General features: G+C 36.7%; 1 protein-coding gene across 1 annotated transcript in view; it reads left to right on the top strand.

Moving 5' to 3' along the window:
* ACTR3 (actin related protein 3) overlaps window positions 1-18,363 on the top strand; it is a 61,125-nt gene that overhangs the window by 28,819 nt on the left and 13,943 nt on the right. Inside the window, exons 3-8 of the mRNA XM_062185529.1 lie at window positions 458-582; window positions 3,978-4,088; window positions 5,724-5,819; window positions 7,988-8,095; window positions 11,205-11,348; window positions 13,621-13,794. Coding sequence (XP_062041513.1) covers window positions 458-582; window positions 3,978-4,088; window positions 5,724-5,819; window positions 7,988-8,095; window positions 11,205-11,348; window positions 13,621-13,794 — 758 coding nt within the window. The remainder of the gene's footprint in view (window positions 1-457; window positions 583-3,977; window positions 4,089-5,723; window positions 5,820-7,987; window positions 8,096-11,204; window positions 11,349-13,620; window positions 13,795-18,363) is intronic.

Genomic DNA, 18,363 nt, shown 5'->3' with positions numbered 1-18,363 from the left:
TTAAAAGATTTGTGTATGTTTGTATGTATTGGAAAGGCAGAGGGAGAGAGGAACAATCAGAACGTGGTGGGAGATGAGGAAGGGAGAGAGGGAAAGAGAGAGTGAGAGAAATGTCTTCTTTCTGCTGTTTAACTCCAGAGGCTGGTCCAGGAGCTCCATCAGTTTTTACCATATGGGTGGCACGGGTCCAAACACTTGGGCCATCTTCCACTTTTTTCCCAGGCCATTAACAGGAGCTGGATTGGAAGTGGAGAAGCCAGGACATGAAATGGCACCCATAGGGATGCTGACGTCACAGGCAGTGGCTTTACCCACTACACTACAATGCCAGCTCCTGGCTTGACAATTTAAATATAGTAGTTCATATTTTGTTTCATAGTGGAAGAGTGTAAGTTAAAAGTTTGCTTTCTATGAAGGAAATGAAGTTTTTGACATGTCTAAATATCTTATTTTAAAGGTATTGCTATTAAGGAGTCAGCAAAAGTCGGTGATCAAGCTCAAAGGAGGGTGATGAAAGGTGTTGATGACCTAGACTTCTTCATTGGTGATGAAGCAATAGAAAAACCTACATATGCAACAAAGGTATGTTTTATGATTTGTATAAATACATAACTTGTCTTTCAAAAAACAAGTTTGTTCAATGATTGTGCTTTCTGAAATTTCACTTTATTATAGACCTAATGTGCCTAACTTCTTCACAATAGAAATTTCTTCTTCCTTGTTACTTTAACTCTGCCTCTTTTCCCCCCAGCAGGAAAATTTTATTCCAGTTGGACATTATTTACTTTTCCATTCCATTAGCTCCGAAGATTTCAGAGGGATTGGACTTGTCTTGTCTTCACATTTTCATATATAGAGACATTTCACTCCTATTTTTATTTTTATTTATTTATTTTTGACAGGCAGAGTTAGACAGAGAGAGAGAGAAAGAGAAAGGTCTTCCTTTTCTGTTGGTTCACCCCCCAAATGGCCACTACAGCTGGCCATGGCGCGCTGCACCGATCCGAAGCCGGGAGCCAGGTGCTTCCTCCTGGTCTCCCATGCGGGTGCAGGGCCCAAGCACTTGGGCTATCCTCCACTGTCTTCCCGGGCCCCAGCAGAGAGCTGGACTGGAAGAGGAGCAACCGGGACAGAATCTGACGCCCCAACCGGGATTAGAACCCGGGGTGGAAAGCGCAGGATACTTGGGGCGTATATCACAGAAGTAGCCATCATAGTTTGTGATTCGAGAAAGTACTTGAAAAGTCAGTTTTTTTTTTTAAGATATATTTATTTGAATGCAAAGTGACAGATACATCTCTGTCTATATCTTCCATCTTCTGGCTTACTCCTCAAATGGCTGCAACACCTGGGATTTGGCCAGGCTGAAGCAAGCACCCTGAAACTCCATATAAGTACCAGGGAGCGGCCCAGATACCTGAGTCATTCATTATCTGCTGCTTTTGCAGGCACTTTGGCAGGGAGCTGCATCAGATGCAGAGCCCCTGGAATTTGAATCGGTGCTCCATTGTGGGATGCCTTGGCTTAACTCTAACTTGCTGCAGCACAAGGCTGGCCCCAAGGAGTAAATCACTGGAAGCATAAAGATAATTTGCTGTCTTTGGCTACACAGAGATCATTTGTAAACCTTAATGGAAGAGTTTGAGGAGGAAAGCCTACAATGGCATATAAAATGTTGGATTCTGAATGCCTCTAGATACCATCCCTGAAAGAACTGAATTTTTAGTTTGATCAACCCAGTTAACATCTGTTTCTTCAGTCAGCATTCTGTATATAGGCAAGGTTAGGGTGGGGTCATGCTGAGTTGAATTTTGGTAGATGGGGTGGCAAAAGGAAATGTGAATAGTCAAAGCGATGGGGCATAAAATCTAAACTATGTGTTGTTGGCTGGAGGATAATTAGAAGTTAGTGGACTTAAAATTATTGTGATCAAAAAAAGGAATAATGAAGTGGTAGAATAAGTTAGAAAAATAAGAGGTTATGATTAGAGAGGAGCATACCTGCATTTTAGGGATGTAGAAATGAAGTGATGATAATACCTAAACTGGCCAAAATAGAAAAGAGAAATCATCCAAGGTGATAAAGTTGGTGAGTTAAGAGGCCAGGGTTCTGTTCCGTTGATTCTGTTCTCATCTTAAATAATTTTCAAGTCTTCCAGGTACAGCAAACCTAAATAGCACAACATCTCTCAGTCTTTATTTCTACCTTCTGTTTTCAGCAAACTAGTTGTTATTTTATTTCCTCATTCCTTTTAGAACAAAACTTTTTACTGAGTTTGAGATTATTCAAAATGCTATTTGTTAAATCCAGTTCTATATAACAGTCTTTATCCTTGTTGATTTATCCTGCTATATCATGTGATTACTCTGTTGGTTTTCTTCCCAATATAGATTCTTTGTATTTTTTCCTATTGTCACTGGTTGTTCTTCCAATACTTTACTCACTACTCATTTGTTAGTGTTTCTTAGGTACTGTCCTGAGTTCTCTCTTAAAATTTTTTCTCTAGATAATCTTATTTCTTCTTTCTCTACAATCTTTTTATCCACAATCTAGATCTCTTCTTCCAATCCAGCTGCCTGTCATTGGCTTAGTCCCTGGCTCTTGAGTTTAATACAAGATGGTACTTTAAAAAGTTCATGGAAAATGGAATTAAAAGATAAGTTTATTTTGGTATATATAAAGAAAAAATACATACGTGGATTTCAGGGTTTTTGGCCCCAAAGTAAACTTCCTTTTTTGTTATGTTTTATTTTTTACTTCAAAGGCTGAGTTATAGAGAAAGGGAGAGACAGGGAGAAAGAGAGATCTTCCATCCACTGGTTCACTCCCCAAATGGCTGCATTATCAGGGCACACTGAAACCAGGAGGCAGTAACTTTTTCTGGGTCTCCCATGTGGGTGGGTGCAGGGGCCCTAGTACTTGGACCGTCCTCCACTGCTTTCCCAGGTGCATTAACAGGCAACTGGATTGGAAGTAGAGCAGCTAGAACTAGAACTGGGGCTCATATGGGATGCCAGTGTTCCATATGGTGGCTTAACCCCTTGTGCCACAATACCAGCCCTAAACTTATCTTTTAATTCTGTTTTTCCATGAACTTCTTGAAGTATACTCATATCTAACAATTTTTTTTTATTAAATAGTCCAGTTGCTGCTTGAAAAAAATGACACATTAAAAAAAATTCCTTTAATTTATTAGTGAATAATTATTATCAGGATGCTTATATACCTGATAGACACAGCACAAGTGTTCAAAACTAGAATCCAATTAAACATTTCTACCTTTATTATTACTAATTTTACTTGGATTTTGTTTGTGTGCTACACCCACAAATGGCACACAACCCAGCTTTTCAGATAAATGCTGTCATTGAAGGGAGTACAGTATGATCTGATGTTGAAAATGAACTACCTTACGACAGCAGATCATGCAGTGTCCAACTGATGATTGAGTATCCCTGGAAATTTTAAAATATTTGTGATATCCATATGAATTTTCTTTACCACATTGGAGTACCTTGGCACAGTTTTGGAAGCATGTTTTTGTACAAATATTTACCCTTGGTACACAGTTTTGGGAACACAGTTCTGTATAAATTTATACAACTTTTCTTAGAAAGACTTAGCACAAATACTTGTTAAAAGAGCTAATAAATTAAAATTGTGATAAATTTTTTTCATAGACTTAATTGGTCAGGTTTCCTCATTACAAAGTTTTAAGAAGTCTGAAAAAGTTAAATCTACATTTAACAATTTGTAAAATTTTGATATCTTATTGATACATCTGAAAATTTGCTGTAGAAATAATTTTATATATCTCTAAAGACAGGCACATTATCATTGTCACTCCTAAGAAAATGTATACTTGTCTAATATCCACTAAAGATCTAACATTCTCTGTTTTTGTGGGCTTTTTTGTGGGTATTTTTACTTATTTTTTATATTTAGTGAAATTAATTTTTTAAAATTTGTTTTAATAGTGGCCAATTCGCCATGGTATAGTTGAAGATTGGGATTTGATGGAAAGGTTTATGGAACAAGTGATCTTTAAATATTTAAGGGCAGAACCTGAAGACCATTATTTTCTTTTGGTAAGTATAAATTATAATTTTGCTGAGGAAATTTTTGTTAGGAAGAAGAAACCTAATGAACATTTTCATCATACCTGTATTCGCTAGGGCATACTTTATTGTATATTAAATTGTCATATACCTAAAAGACTTTGTAATAAAGCTGTATTGTCTTTAAGACAGTAGAGTAGTGGTATGTTGAAGTAGCAAAGTGTTAGCATCAAAGAGGAGCTTTTGATAATTAATATGTAATATTTATGATAAGGAGAGTAATATTTTTCAAAAGTTAGAAAACTCTGATACTTTTTACCTCTCCCAGCCCTTGATTTATAGTCCCCAGATGAAAAGCCTTTTCAGTTTTTAAGTTTCTCCTGATAGTTCATAAATTTAAATAATATGTTTCTTCTATTTCTTGTTTTTTAACATTATACACTTTCTACTAGTTTTCTAGTGGGAAAAATGATGATTTCCTTTTTCTCCTTCAACATAAAATGGCTATCTTTTCACCCTCCCTGCCTTATAGTGATATTACAATTTTTGAATAAACCAACATTCTGTATTTTATTTATTTGAATTAAAATGTTTATTGTCTTTTGTTACGGTGATTTATGAGTGTTTATGGCTGCACTATGAAGTTGAAAGAACTGTACAATGAATGCTCATACACCTGCAACCTAGATTCCACAATGAACATTGTACTATAATTGCTTTATGACATCTATCTGTGTTTAATCCATCTGTCACCTCATTTTATTTTCTGTGTCATTTCAAAGTAAGTTGCAGATGGCAGTCATTGCACCCCTAAATACTTTAGCATGCATGTCATCAATCAGTGTTTAAGGAATCATTCCTTTTTTGAAGGTCAAAAGATAATGCAGTTTGTCCTTGCCTTTCACTTAAACGTATTTGAGATACCACAGAGGTTTGGATTGTCAGATCAGACTCATAAGAATTCAAGGTCTTACTAGTGTCAGGGTTTATGTAAACCACTTTAAGTGATCATGAGGCATAAGTGAAACATGAAGTCTAGGGTTGCCTTTGGTGTTGCCTAGGTCCTTACTTCACCTCCGTAGATGTGTTCTGACCCAGACTTAACCTATGAGGTTTCTAAGTGATATTTACCATCACATAGCTAAAGTAGAAGAGAGTTGTGTGACTGTCTTTTTTATTCCTTTAGCCATCGTATAACTTAAATTTTCTAGGAGGTTATCCAATTACATCCATCCAATCTTGAGTTATTTATTATAATCATCCCCAAACTAAGAACATCCTGCTGAAAACATTACTTAGATGAGAATTCTCCTATAGCAAAAGTGCTATTGGTGTGTTTGCCTGGACACCTGTCTTCACAAGTGTAAGATGGGTTGATTGGATCATCATTTCGCTCTCACTTCTTCCTCCCCCTGCATTCTCTTTCTCAATTTTTAATCCAGATGAGTAGTGTGATACAAAGTTTCAGTTTTTGTCTATAAATAATTATATTGTGAATAGTTATATTGTTTTTAAGTATGTATAGATCTGTTTGACTTTTTTGGTCATTGTCTTTGTACCTGTTTAGTTTAATGCCTTTTAAATACAATATTTGAATAAATGGTTTATTTTTAAAAATTTATCAAAATAGTCTGATTTTATCTATTTAAAATTATTATTCAATAGACTGAACCTCCACTGAATACTCCAGAAAACAGGGAATATACTGCTGAAATAATGTTTGAGTCTTTCAATGTTCCAGGCTTGTACATTGCTGTACAGGTAAGCAAGTTCTATTTATTTAAGCTTAATTTTAAGTTTTAATCTGGCTTAATTTGCATCTAACACATGAAAGCTTTTATTTTTCCATAAAGGTTTAAAACATAGCTTCAAAGCATATCATAATTCTCCCCTGAACTGAGACTATAGATACAGTATTAGAGGAATTGGGGGATAATTTAGTCAGAGAAATATTAAGGAAGTTAATGGCCTGTAGATATTTCAAGGGCTTTCATGGGACAAAAATAAAGAAACTGACATTTATTGAATGCTTACTCCATGCCAAGACCTTCACAGTTAATATATCACTTGCCTAAATGAGCAGCCTTTAAAAAAAATTGTGGTGAAAAAACATGTATTTAGAATTAGTTAGCCGCACTCAGTGTAGATGATCCCAGTTTTGTTGGTAACATCCAAAGCATCATAATCAGGAGCCAGTCAAACCATACTCCTTGTCTCCATGAGGCCTGATCAGGGTATTGACTTTGGCCACATCAATGTCATAGTTTCTTTACAGCCTGTTTGATCTGGTGCTCGTTGGCCTTGACATTTGCAATGAACATGAGTGTATTGTTGTCTTTTGTCTTCTTCATGGCAGACTTAATGGTCAGGGTGAATTTGATGATTGCATGCTGGTCAAGCTTGTTTCTCCTGGGGGCACTTTTCTGAGGATATTTGGCCTGCTGCCACAGGCTACCAAAATGTGGGTGATGTGCAGATGGTTTTTTGTGGTTTTGGGCACCTTTTAGTATTGCCTTCTTTTTAGTACTTCTTTTAGGACTGCCTTTGCTTTGGCTTTGGCTCTGATAGGGATGCAGTGGTGACGACTGGGCCAGGCTGAAGCCAGGATCCTGGAACTCTGTTTGGGTCTCCCATGTGGGTGACCAAGGCCCATGTACTTGGACCATCTTCTGCTGCTTCCCTATGTGCATTAGCAGGGTGTTGGATCGGAAATGGAGCAGCTGGGATTCAAACCAGCACCCATATGGCACTACAGGTGGTGGGTTGACCCACAGTTACACCATAATGCCAGCCCTTTTAAAAGGAGTTTTTTTCAAAAAAACTAATATTAGTATGGAAGTTTTCATTGTAGTACCTTCAAAATACTGTATAATTTCTTTAGCGCTATTACAGTGGATATGTAGTCATTGTGTTAAAGTGATCTTATATAAATTAGGAAGATGGCCTACATATCTTTATAGATCCCTTTCAGCTATTATTGCATTTCAGGTAGATAAAATAAAGCCAGGTTAGCTCTGTTTTAAATTAATAGTCATATACCTTCTTTGGAGGCTTGGATTGTAAGAAACTTTAGTTTTTAAAAAATGAACTGTGTTGGGTTCAGTGTTGTGTGGTGGGTTAAGCTGCCACCTGTAACACTAGCATCCCATGTTGGTGCTAGTTCCTGCCCCAGCTGCTCCACTTCCAATCCAGCTACCTGCTAATGGCCTGGGAAAGCAACAGAAGATAGCCTGAGGGTTTAGACCCCTGCCACCTACATGGGAGAACCAGATAGAGCTCTTGACTCCTGGCTTCATCCTGGCCCAACTCTGGCCATTGTGGCCCTCTGGGGAGAGAAGCAGCAGGTGGAAGATCTCTCTGTCTCTATGTAACCCTCCCTTTCAGATAAATAAATCTTTTTTAAAAAAATGAATTGTTAATTTTTTAATGTTTAAACTTAAAAAATTATCATACACCAAGATTTTTTCTATTGAAAAATATGATTTTCATCAACTTCGCTTCCTAATTAGTCAGTAGTAATATTTGGAAGTGTGCAAAAGTACTTGTTACATAGTCCTAAATACATGTTCCATTTAAACAAATTGAAGCTTACGTTTTTAAGAGTGATACTGTTTTATAACCACCTGTGTACTAACTGGTTGTTGGGTGGTTTTGTACTTTTTACCTAACTTTGTGGTTTGCAGCAGACCAGCCCAAGTGGATATAATTTAAGTTCTAGTCATTTAATACAATAGTGTTTCATGTTACTCTTCCACAGTTTTTTGACTTTATGAGAAAAATAGTCCTCACTAAAATGTATAACATATACATATATATAAAATGTAGAAAGTAAACATTTTTGTTGGACATACAAAATTAATTTTGGGTACTTTCTTACCATAGATACTGACTCTTTTTTCATTGTTTGCTTGTCATATTTATCTTTCAAGGCTGTTCTTGCCTTAGCGGCATCCTGGACCTCAAGACAAGTAGGAGAACGGACATTGACTGGTACGGTAATAGACAGTGGAGATGGTGTCACTCATGTCATTCCTGTGGTAAGGATATTTTAACATTACTGAACAAAGCCCGAATTTCACATTTGGAAAACTTATTTATATTAATTAATACTATTTTGAAAAAACTTTAAGCATTAGACCTTAAAATTATATGGCAATTTGGCCATTTTACAGCTGCATTTTTCTCAAATTATTAAAATGTTAAAAATTCTAAATTTTTTTTGCTGCAGGTTTGCAGTGCAATGAGGATAATTATGAATTCTGATTTCTGGAAAGGAAATATATTATGACTGTCTTTTCTTAAATATATAAGTCTGTTTTATAGTTGGGTATATATGTTTATGTTAACTACAAAAGTTGTAAGCACATGAACTGTAATGGCTTTTGGGCATCTATTATTGAGTAAAAAAGTTAATGATTGTGCTTTATGGTATAGTTAAAGCACATTAATAAGAAAGATGTGTCAGAGACAGGATTTTTCTGCTTAGAGAGGTTTATCTTTTAAAATGAGTTATATTACATTTTTATGTTTTATATTATACTGAATAACATATAAGGAATGAAATTATTTTGGAACTTTCAGTTCTTCATTATTCTCACACCTAATTTTAATATATCAGGTAACCTCTTGAGAGTTTCATCCTCAGGGTGACTGCTTTGGATTAGAGTGTCCTGATTCCTCTCTATCATTCCTACTCTTCTGATAGACCAGAATAATTGTAGTAATAACTACCATTTTTTAAATGATAGCTTTATTGAGAAATAATTAACATACCATATCACTCACCAATTTAGAACATACAATTCATTGGCTTTTAATATCTTCACAAGTGCATCTATTACCATAGTCAATTTTCATTACCCAAAATATAGATCCTGTGTCCATTGATAGTCATTCCTCATTTCCCCTCCTTTATCTTCAGCTCCTGACAACAACTAGTGTATTTTTATCTGTGTAGATTTGCATGTCCCAGCCATTTCATGTAAATTAATCATACAGACTATGTGGTCTACTGACTTAAAAAATTTAGGCTAACATTTTTAAGATTTATATATATTGTAGCATGTATAATACTTCATTTATATTTATTGCCAAATAGCATTTCATTGTACGAGCATTTGATTTAGCCATTAGGAGATATGTTAATATAATGAAATTAGGATGTGTTCAACATTTGTTAGCTTCTTTTATAGTTTATTTGGCAACTTATTTTTCTTAGTAATGCATAAAATAATTGTTAACTTTAAAATTTTCATTTAAACCTCAAAACCCCTTTGTGATGTAGATTATTTTTTTGAGCACCTCAGTTTACTCATTAATAAAATGCAAATAAACAACTTCTGTAAGGTCAGCAAATAAAACAACAGAATTTGAACTCACTTTGCCTGACTCTGATTTTTCCTGAACATTTTTCACAACTAAGCAATAATAGAATTTTGTTTTCTCATAAGCCTGGAGGCTAGAAGTCTAAGATCAAGGTGTTGGCAGGGTTGATTTCTTGTGTCCTCTCTCTCTCTGGTTTGTAGATGGCCATCTTCTTTCTCTGCCTGCACATGGTCTTTCCTGTGTGTCTGTGTCTTAGTCTTTTAGGTCATATTGGATTAAGGAAAATGCCCTTAATGATTTCATTTTAACTTAATTACCCCCTAAAAGACTATCTCCTGGAGCTGGCATTGTGGCAAAACAGGTTAAGCCACTGCCTGCAACTCTGATATCCCACATGGGTGCTGGTTTGAGTCCTTGCTGCTCCACTTCTGATCTAGCTCCCTGCTAATGTGCCTGGGAAAGCAGCAGAAGATGGCCCAAGTCCTTCCACATGGAGGATCCAGATGGAGCTCCAGCTCCTGGCTTTCTCCTGGCCCAGAACTGGCCATGACGGCCATTTGGGAGGTGAACCAGAAGATGAAAGATCTTTCTCTGCCTTTTCCTCTCTCTCTCTCTCTCTAATTCTGCCCTTCAAATAAATAAAAGTTTTTTTTTTTTTTTTAAGATTTATTTATTTACTTGACAGGCAGAGTTAGAAAGAGAGGTGTCTTCCATTCGCTTGTTCAACCACCAGGGCTGAGCTAGGCTGAAGCCAGGAGCCAGGAGCTTCTTTTGGGTCTCCCACGTGGGTACAGGGACCCAAACACTTGCACCATCTTCCACTGCTTTCCCAGGCACATTAGCTGGATAGAAAGTGGAGCAGCCAGGACCCTGTATGGGATGCTGGTATTGCAATCAGTGGCTTAACCTTCTATACCTCAGTGCTGGACCCATAAAATAAACCTTTTTTTTTAAAAAAAAAAAAAAAAAAAAAAAGACTGTATCTCCAAATACTATCACATTCTGAAATATTAAGGACAGGACTTGAATTTGAGGTTGGAGAAGGACACAATTCAGTCCATAATAATAATCTTTCAAATAGATTTTAAAAAAGATAATTTTTTTTATACCCTACCCATAACCATATCTAGTATTTTGTATTTCTTTGTAAAGGTCCAGATTTCCTTCTAGTATGATTTTCTTTCTACCTAAATGATATTCTTTATCATTTCTTATACTGCTGGTCATGTGAAAATGTCTTTAGTATTATTTCTTAATAAAGTTAATTTTGCTACATGATTTTTTCATGTTTCCATTCTACAGAATTTAGTTATTTTGGCATTGTGATTGTACATGGAATATGTCAGTCTTGTCAGTTGGTACCTACTTCATTAGGAAAATGAAAACCATTTTGTAAACTAATTTCTTATTTGTAAACAGATTTCTTATGCAGTTTGAAATTTTAACTGAAATTATAAAAGATAGCAAAAATACCTTATTTTCTGTAAAATCTGTGATTTGATGCATATCTTTTAAAATTCATTATTTCTATGTTCAGTCATTTTAGTCATCGTTACAAACTACTGACAGTGGGAGAATAAATGTTACGTTTCTGGCCATTGCTGTTCATACTTTGTCTATGATTTTATGAGTTCTGTGATAAGTACAATATGAGGCGTACAATTGCAGGAAAAACATGAAGCATTCTCCTGGAATAAAGCAATATTTGAGAATACAGCTATACTAACTTGAGATAATGATGGTTAAATGTTTCTTTTTAAGATTATATTAATTTTCAAAACAATGAAAATAAATTTGGCACCTTTTTTTACCCCCACATAGGCTGAAGGGTATGTGATCGGCAGCTGTATTAAACACATTCCAATCGCAGGACGAGATATAACATACTTTATTCAGCAACTGCTGAGAGACCGAGAAGTAGGAATCCCTCCAGAACAATCCCTGGAAACTGCTAAGGCAGTAAAGGTAAAAAGTGGTGATAGAAGTGGAATTCAGTTAAAAATTAAAACCACATTTAAAATGTTTATATGTAAACAATTCTTAAGTGAAGAAAAATACATAAGGTCTCTTGTTTCCCAGTTATAAATCATTACTCTTATTTTTTTCCTCTGTATTTCTTGCAAAGAAATTACTGATGAAAGTCAACCCTTTGCATATTTTCTCTCTGTATTTCACATTTGAGAGGACTAACAAAAACATTTTATCAAAAGACTTCAACATATATTTTTGTGATTGTTCACTTTATTAACAAGAAATGATTGTTGCAGTGATTATTGTGATTATTGCACTAGATAGTACTTGGCTCTCAGTTTCTTCAGTGAATTATTTTAATTCTAAAATTTTTTGTTATAATTATTTTGATGTAATTGATTCATTGTGCCATAGTAAAGAGGGAATATTTGATTCAAATGTACGTCAATAGAAGAAAAATGTGAAGAGATTGTTAGGTATTTAGTTTCCTGCCATGCATGTAGCTCTTTATTATTTTTGTGCATAATATAAACTATCAAAATATTTAAAATTACTTTTCAAATTTATCATTTGCCACCATTACTAAAGGGTTTCAGTGATAGTGTTTTGAATATATATAAAAAAATTGCATTTTATTTTTTTAAACATTCTTTCATTTGAAAGAGTGGAGAGAGATCTTTCATCTACTAGTTCATCGCACAAATGACTACAACAGTAAGTTCTGGACCAGGCCAAAGCCCGGAGCCAGGAACTCTATCCTGGTCTCAGGTGTGTCCCAAGTACTTTTCTGCTGCCTTTTAGGCATAGCAGAAAACTGGATTGGAGGCAGAGCAGCTGGCACTCAAATAGTACTCTGATACGGGATGCTGGTATCACAAGCAGTGGGTTAACTTGCTATAATCACAATTTATTTGTTTGCCTTTGAATGTTTATAGGGTTTTCCTTTCCCTTCAAAGCTTAAGAATAAAGACAAATGGACTGCTTCCTAGGTAGTTAAGAAAGTACTAAAGGGTTGACAAAAGTTACCCTAACTTGCTGGCATGAAAATTAAATATGTTAAAAATTAATGGAATACTACTATTTCAGTTTCTCTGAGAAATCTGTAGAATTGAAAGAAAACAGTACTAGGGATATAAACATTCCAGGGAAGACTTCATCCTGTTCTCCACACATGGGTGAGGGGCCTAAACACTTAAGCATCTTCCACTGCTTTTCTGAGGCCATTAGAAGGGAACTGGATAGAAGTTGAACAGCTGGGACATGAATCAGCGCCCACATGGGATGCTGGCTTCACAGACAATGGCTTTATTCGCTACAGCATGATGCTGTCCCGTCCACCCCCCCCCCACCCCCATTTTTCTTAATAGGGAAAGAAGAGGCTGGAAAGTCAGGAGTCCATAAATTGCAAAAAGAATAGTATAACCTATAACATTTTTGAATTATGTATATATTTCACTTTTATTTATTTACATTATTGACTTGGAAGGCCAAGAGACAGGCAGAAAGGGATCTTCTATCTACTGGTTCATTCCCTAAGTGCCCAGAAGAGTGGGGATTATACCAGGCTAAAGCCAGGAACCTGGCACTCAGTCTGGGCCTCCTACCTCCAGTGTGGGTGACAGTACTTAAGCCATCATCTGCTGCCTCCCAAGCAGTAGCAGGAAGCTGGAACTGCAGGCAGAGCTCATACTTGAACCAGGCACTCCAGTATAGGTTGTGGGTATCCCCAGTGGCATCATACTCTGTAAGTCAAACTCCCACCCCAAATTACATTTTTATGAAAATTTTTATTTAGGATAATAAAGTAACTTACATTTTTAGCTTTTTTTCTTTGCTCATTTATTTAGACCATAGTTGATTTTATTCCAGATAGGTTTAAGGAGTAATTTGTGTGGTTGTGTCACTGTTTTTTATTTTTAACTTCTCTGTAATTTATGCTTTCTTCTTTCTAGGACATAAAAATTCTTTACTAAAACAGTAGAAAATTGTTAGAGAACATTAATGTTTTGAGAAAGTAACATTAAGTAGTAGAAAATGACCATTTGGTCTTTCAAATCTCAATTCTGTTCATATATGAAGAGGGAATTATGTACAGTTGAGCAGTTTATTTGTATTACATATATGACAGTATCCTGATGTTAAATTTTCTCCTGGTTTTATTTTTACTTTTCTGAAGACATTTTTAAATTCCATTCTAGTTTACTGATAATATGCCATCTTTATTTACTTCCCTTCTTTTGTTTCTTTTTTCTTTATTTTTTTTTAGGAGCGCTATAGTTATGTCTGCCCAGATTTAGTAAAGGAATTTAACAAGTATGACACAGATGGGTCAAAGTGGATTAAGCAGTATACTGGAATCAATGCTATCTCTAAGAAAGAATTTTCCATTGATGTTGGTTATGAGAGATTCCTAGGACCTGAAATCTTTTTTCATCCAGAGGTAAGCATTTTTTTATGTTTTTGAAATATTCAGCAGAAAGTATGAACTTGAAGATCTTCAGGAGGATCTCAGAAACATTCTTTAGTATACTAAAATGCCATAGTAATATTTCAAGGGAAAAACTGCTTTTGCTAAAACAGGCTAACTGTTAATATGTTTTATGCATTTAGAAAAATGAAACATGTTTCTTGAATATTTGTGAATTATGGGGAATAATGGGAAGAGAGGGGCCCTTAAAATTAATGATTGTGTAAAATATTTTGGGAAAGCTCTAGCAAGTCCCAACTTCTGTGTCCATGTAAAATGATCATGATACAAAGAACTTTCCTTCAATTGACCATAGCATATTTGACTAGTAGCAAAATAATTTTCTATTTATATGAAATTTTAGCAACATAAAAATTGTTATATTATCAAAATGCCTACTATTAATTATGCACAGTTCTTACAGTGATTTAGTATCAGAAGTTTAACTTAATAATGTTACTAGTGTTAAATTCCTGCTCAGTTAGAAAGTTATTTTTTCATATTGTTTATTCACTAAGAAATATTGATACAATTTTCACGGTCTTAGTGCTTTTTTTTTTTTTTAAGATTTATTTATTTGAAAAAGAGATTTTTCATATCCCATATAGTATGCCTCTGTTTCCGGCTATGGTACCTTCTATGCCATACACCTGCCCTAGGTCTCGGGTGTTTTTTCTTTAAGATTTATTTTATTTAATTGAAAGGCAGAATTAGAGAGAGAGAAAGAGGTCTTCTACCTGTTGGTTCACTCTGCAAATGGCTGTAACAACCAGGGTTGGGCTATGCCAAAGCCAGGAGCTCGGAACTTCTAACAGGTCTCACATGTGGGTGCAGGGGTGCAAAGCACTTGGACCATCTTCTGCTGCTTTCCCACGTGCATTAGCAGAGAGCTAGATCAGAAGTGAAGCAGTCAGGACTCAAACTGGCGCCCATATTGGATGCCAGTGCTGCAGGCTGGGGCTTTAATCTGCTGCACCACAGCGTCAGTGCATCAGGTTTCTTTCTTTCTTTCTTTCTTTTTTTTTTTTTTAAGATTTATTTATTTATAGCAGAGTGACAGGAACAAATATCTTCCAATATCGGTCACTCTCCAAATGGGCACAATAGCTTAGGCTAGGCCAGGCTGAATCCAGGACCCAGAAACTCATCCAGATCTCCTACATGTGTGACAGGAACACAGATACTTGAACTGTTATCTGCTGCTATGTAGTATTAATAGGAAGCTGGATTGAAGGCAGAAGAGCCAGGATGCCAACTGCCTCTCTGATACAGGATGTAGATGTCCCAAGCAGTGGCTTAACCTGCTGTACCACAATGCCAGTCCCTATGGTCTCACTTAAAGTACTGAGTATTTGAAGATTAAAAATTATTTTATCTTGTTCTTATCAAGCTCAAACAGTAAGAAAGGGTTTGGTGCAGTGATTAAATTGCCCACATTTCATATTGGAGTTCCTAAATTCTAGTCCTGGCTCTGCTTTCAGTCCAACTTCCTGCTAATGCTCTTCCTAGTAAGCAGCAGGTAATGACTCAAGTACTTGGGTCACTTGCTTCTCATGTGGGAGACCTGGATGGGAATTCCGGGCTCCTGGCTTCGACCTGGACCTACATTGGCTATTGCAGGCATTTAGGGAGTGAACCAGTGAATGGAAGATCTGTCTTCTTCTCTTTCTGTCACTCCGCCTTTGAAATCTCTCTTTCTCCTTCCCTCTCCCCCCTCCCTCCCTCTTTTTCTATGTATGTGTGTGTGTGTGTGTGCGCGCATGCATAGGTGTGTCTCAACCATTCAAATAAGTAAATAAAAATTCAGTTTTGAAAAAGAGATACACATATTTAAAATAGGTATAAGTGCTGCAATGAATGCATGTGTCTGGTGAGGACATGGGAGCAAAAAGCATCTAAGTCTGCTTGGGAGTACCAGGAAACTTAGAGATATCAGTTAAACTGAGACTTAAAGGATGAATGGGTATGTGTCAGGCAGGTGTGTTAGGGGAATATATTTTTGGCAGAGGAGATAAGCTTGACAGACGTGTGTTAAAGGAGTGGCAGGAGATAGATCCAGATAGGTATTCAAGGGCCAGCTCATGAATGACAGACACACTATAGAAGGGCATTGGTTGGATTCCCAAGAAAGACATGCAGAAGCTTTCAGCTTGTAAGTGACATGGATGGATGTAAAGGTTTCAGAAAGATTAGCAGCAGCACGGGGTTGGATGGATTGGGACAGGGGAGTATTATGTTGGAAAGGTGGGTTTATTACAGTTTTTTGGATTAAAAATGAATAACGAGAAAAGAGGTGAATGAAAAATAATAGACTTAACGTGACTTAGTAATTGCCTAGATGTGGAGGGGCAGTAAGAAAACCAGGAATCTGAGATGATTCCCTGGTTTGTAACATGAGCAAACAGATGTGCCAGCCAGCAAAATTAGAAATTCTGGAGGGGAGGAGAAACAAATGAGTTTATGCTATATGTGTGTCTATAAAGGTTCAGAAACAGACACTTTGTTTCTAAGTTTTTGTCTGGGGTAAGTGTCCTAGAGTGAAGATGGGTGTAAAGTCATCATCCTATGTGTGGCAAAAGAAGAAATTGGCCAGGGAGAGGCTGTAGAGTGAAATGAAGGTTAAAGAAAAAAATCAGGCCTTAGTGGACATGAACACTGGACAGAATAGAAAGACTGTAAGTAAGAAGAAAATGAAAGATTACAGAAATGATTATGGCCATAAAATTGGGAGATACGTGAATGTTTTAAGGAGGACGTTAAGCAGTGCCAGTTGCTGCAGTGGAGCTGTGTTAGAAAAAACCTGGGAAGCACTCGTGGGTGTTTCAACATCAGGTTATTGGTGATCCTAAGGGCGTAGTTTCAGTGGAATGGTATGATAGAGGCAGCTTGACACCTCAATGAGAAGTAAAAGTTTAGAAATTGCCAATATGAGCATCCTGGGTCTGTGAAAGAGTAGTACCTGCTGGAACTGGTAAGAAGTCAGTTGCAAGAGTAAGGCTGAGGATAGTTTTTATTTTAAAGATAGGTTACTCCAGTGACAGGAAATTACAAGTTAATATGGGTAGTCTTCAGAACTGGGAAGGACAGAGGGGTAAGGAAGTAGTTAAGCATGTTCATCATTTATAATTCTTAAATTTTTTTCACAAAGGAGAATCTTGCTGATGTGTTGGGGGGAAGGTATTAGGCATAAAGTTGGTTGCATGAGGGGACTTCAAAGAGTTTGTGGAAAATGTAATTAGAATTAAAAACTATAAGATATTTCACAGTATAAACACCATCAAATTCAAGACATTTCTGTAAACCACACTAGCCATTTTAATTCATCCCTAAAGAATTGAGAATCTTGGGAATTTAACCATGCCAATGTAGTCTTTTATATTATTGAATGAAGGAAAATGGGTGCCCTTGAGTGATTTTTTTTTTTTTGGGACAGGCAGAGTGGATAGTGAGAGAGAGAGAGACAGAGAGAAAGGTCTTCCTTTTTGCCATTGGTTCACCCTCCAATGGCTGCTGCAGCCGGCGCATCTCGCTGATCTGAAGCCAGGAGCCAAGTGCTTCTCCTGGTCTCCCATGGGGTGCAGGGCCCAAGGACTTGGGCCATCCTCCACTGCCTTCCCGGGCCATAGCAGAGAGCTGGCCTGGAAGAGGGGCAACCGGGATAGAATCCGGCGCCCCGACCGGGACTAGAACCCGGTGTGCCGGTGCCGCAAGGCAGAGGATTAGCCTGTTAAGCCATGGCACTGGCCAAGTGATTTTCTTAAGATTAGGGGAAAAAAAATGCTGTCAGAAGGAATCAATGACTAAAGGGGATACTTAGTGATTTTCCATAGAAGTATTTGGCCAGATTGACCTGTTTGATGAGAAAGATGAGCAGGTGCATTGTGGTAGAGAAGGACTCTGGTTAAATTTTGCTGCTAAATATTTGGCCAGCTTTCTCAAAATGCTCTCCTAGTAAGCACATATTGTGGTTCTTTGACTCTCCAGAAAGTCAACAACATGCCTTGAGCATCCCCAAAATGTGTTGCCATGACCTTTGGTCTAGACTAGTCCACTTCTGCTTTGACTGGATCACTTCCACCTCTTGTTTCAACATTGCTTTGTCTTGAGGATCATACCGAAAAAACTGTGTTTTATCCCCTTTTCCAATTATTTGAGGAAATGCTTCAGTATCTTGATTGCATTTGTTTAAAATTTCCATTGACAGTTTTCTCTAGTCTGTAATTGATCTGCATGCATAGTTTTGGCAGAAAATTGTTCTCCTATTATTTTTCACTCAGAACTATGTGAATTGAACCAGTTGAGATGCCTGTCGTGTTGGCTGTTGTGTATGCTGTCAGTTGTTGGCAATTTTCAAACAAGATTAGTTTTTGCCTTGCAAATTGATGTAGGTGATCTTCTGTGTACTTAATTTTTATCATTTTCTTGTCCCTTCTTAAAATGAATTATCCACTTGTAAATTGCTGATTTCTTTGGAGTGTGGTACCCATAACTTTTTGTAAATCATCAGTGATTTCACCATTCTTCCACCCAAGCTTCACCATA

The sequence above is a fragment of the Lepus europaeus genome, chromosome 1, assembly GCF_033115175.1.
Source record: "Lepus europaeus isolate LE1 chromosome 1, mLepTim1.pri, whole genome shotgun sequence".
Lineage (NCBI taxonomy): Eukaryota > Metazoa > Chordata > Mammalia > Lagomorpha > Leporidae > Lepus > Lepus europaeus.
Note: the sequence above shows the minus strand (reverse complement) of the source record. Positions and strands in the feature narration are given on the sequence as shown.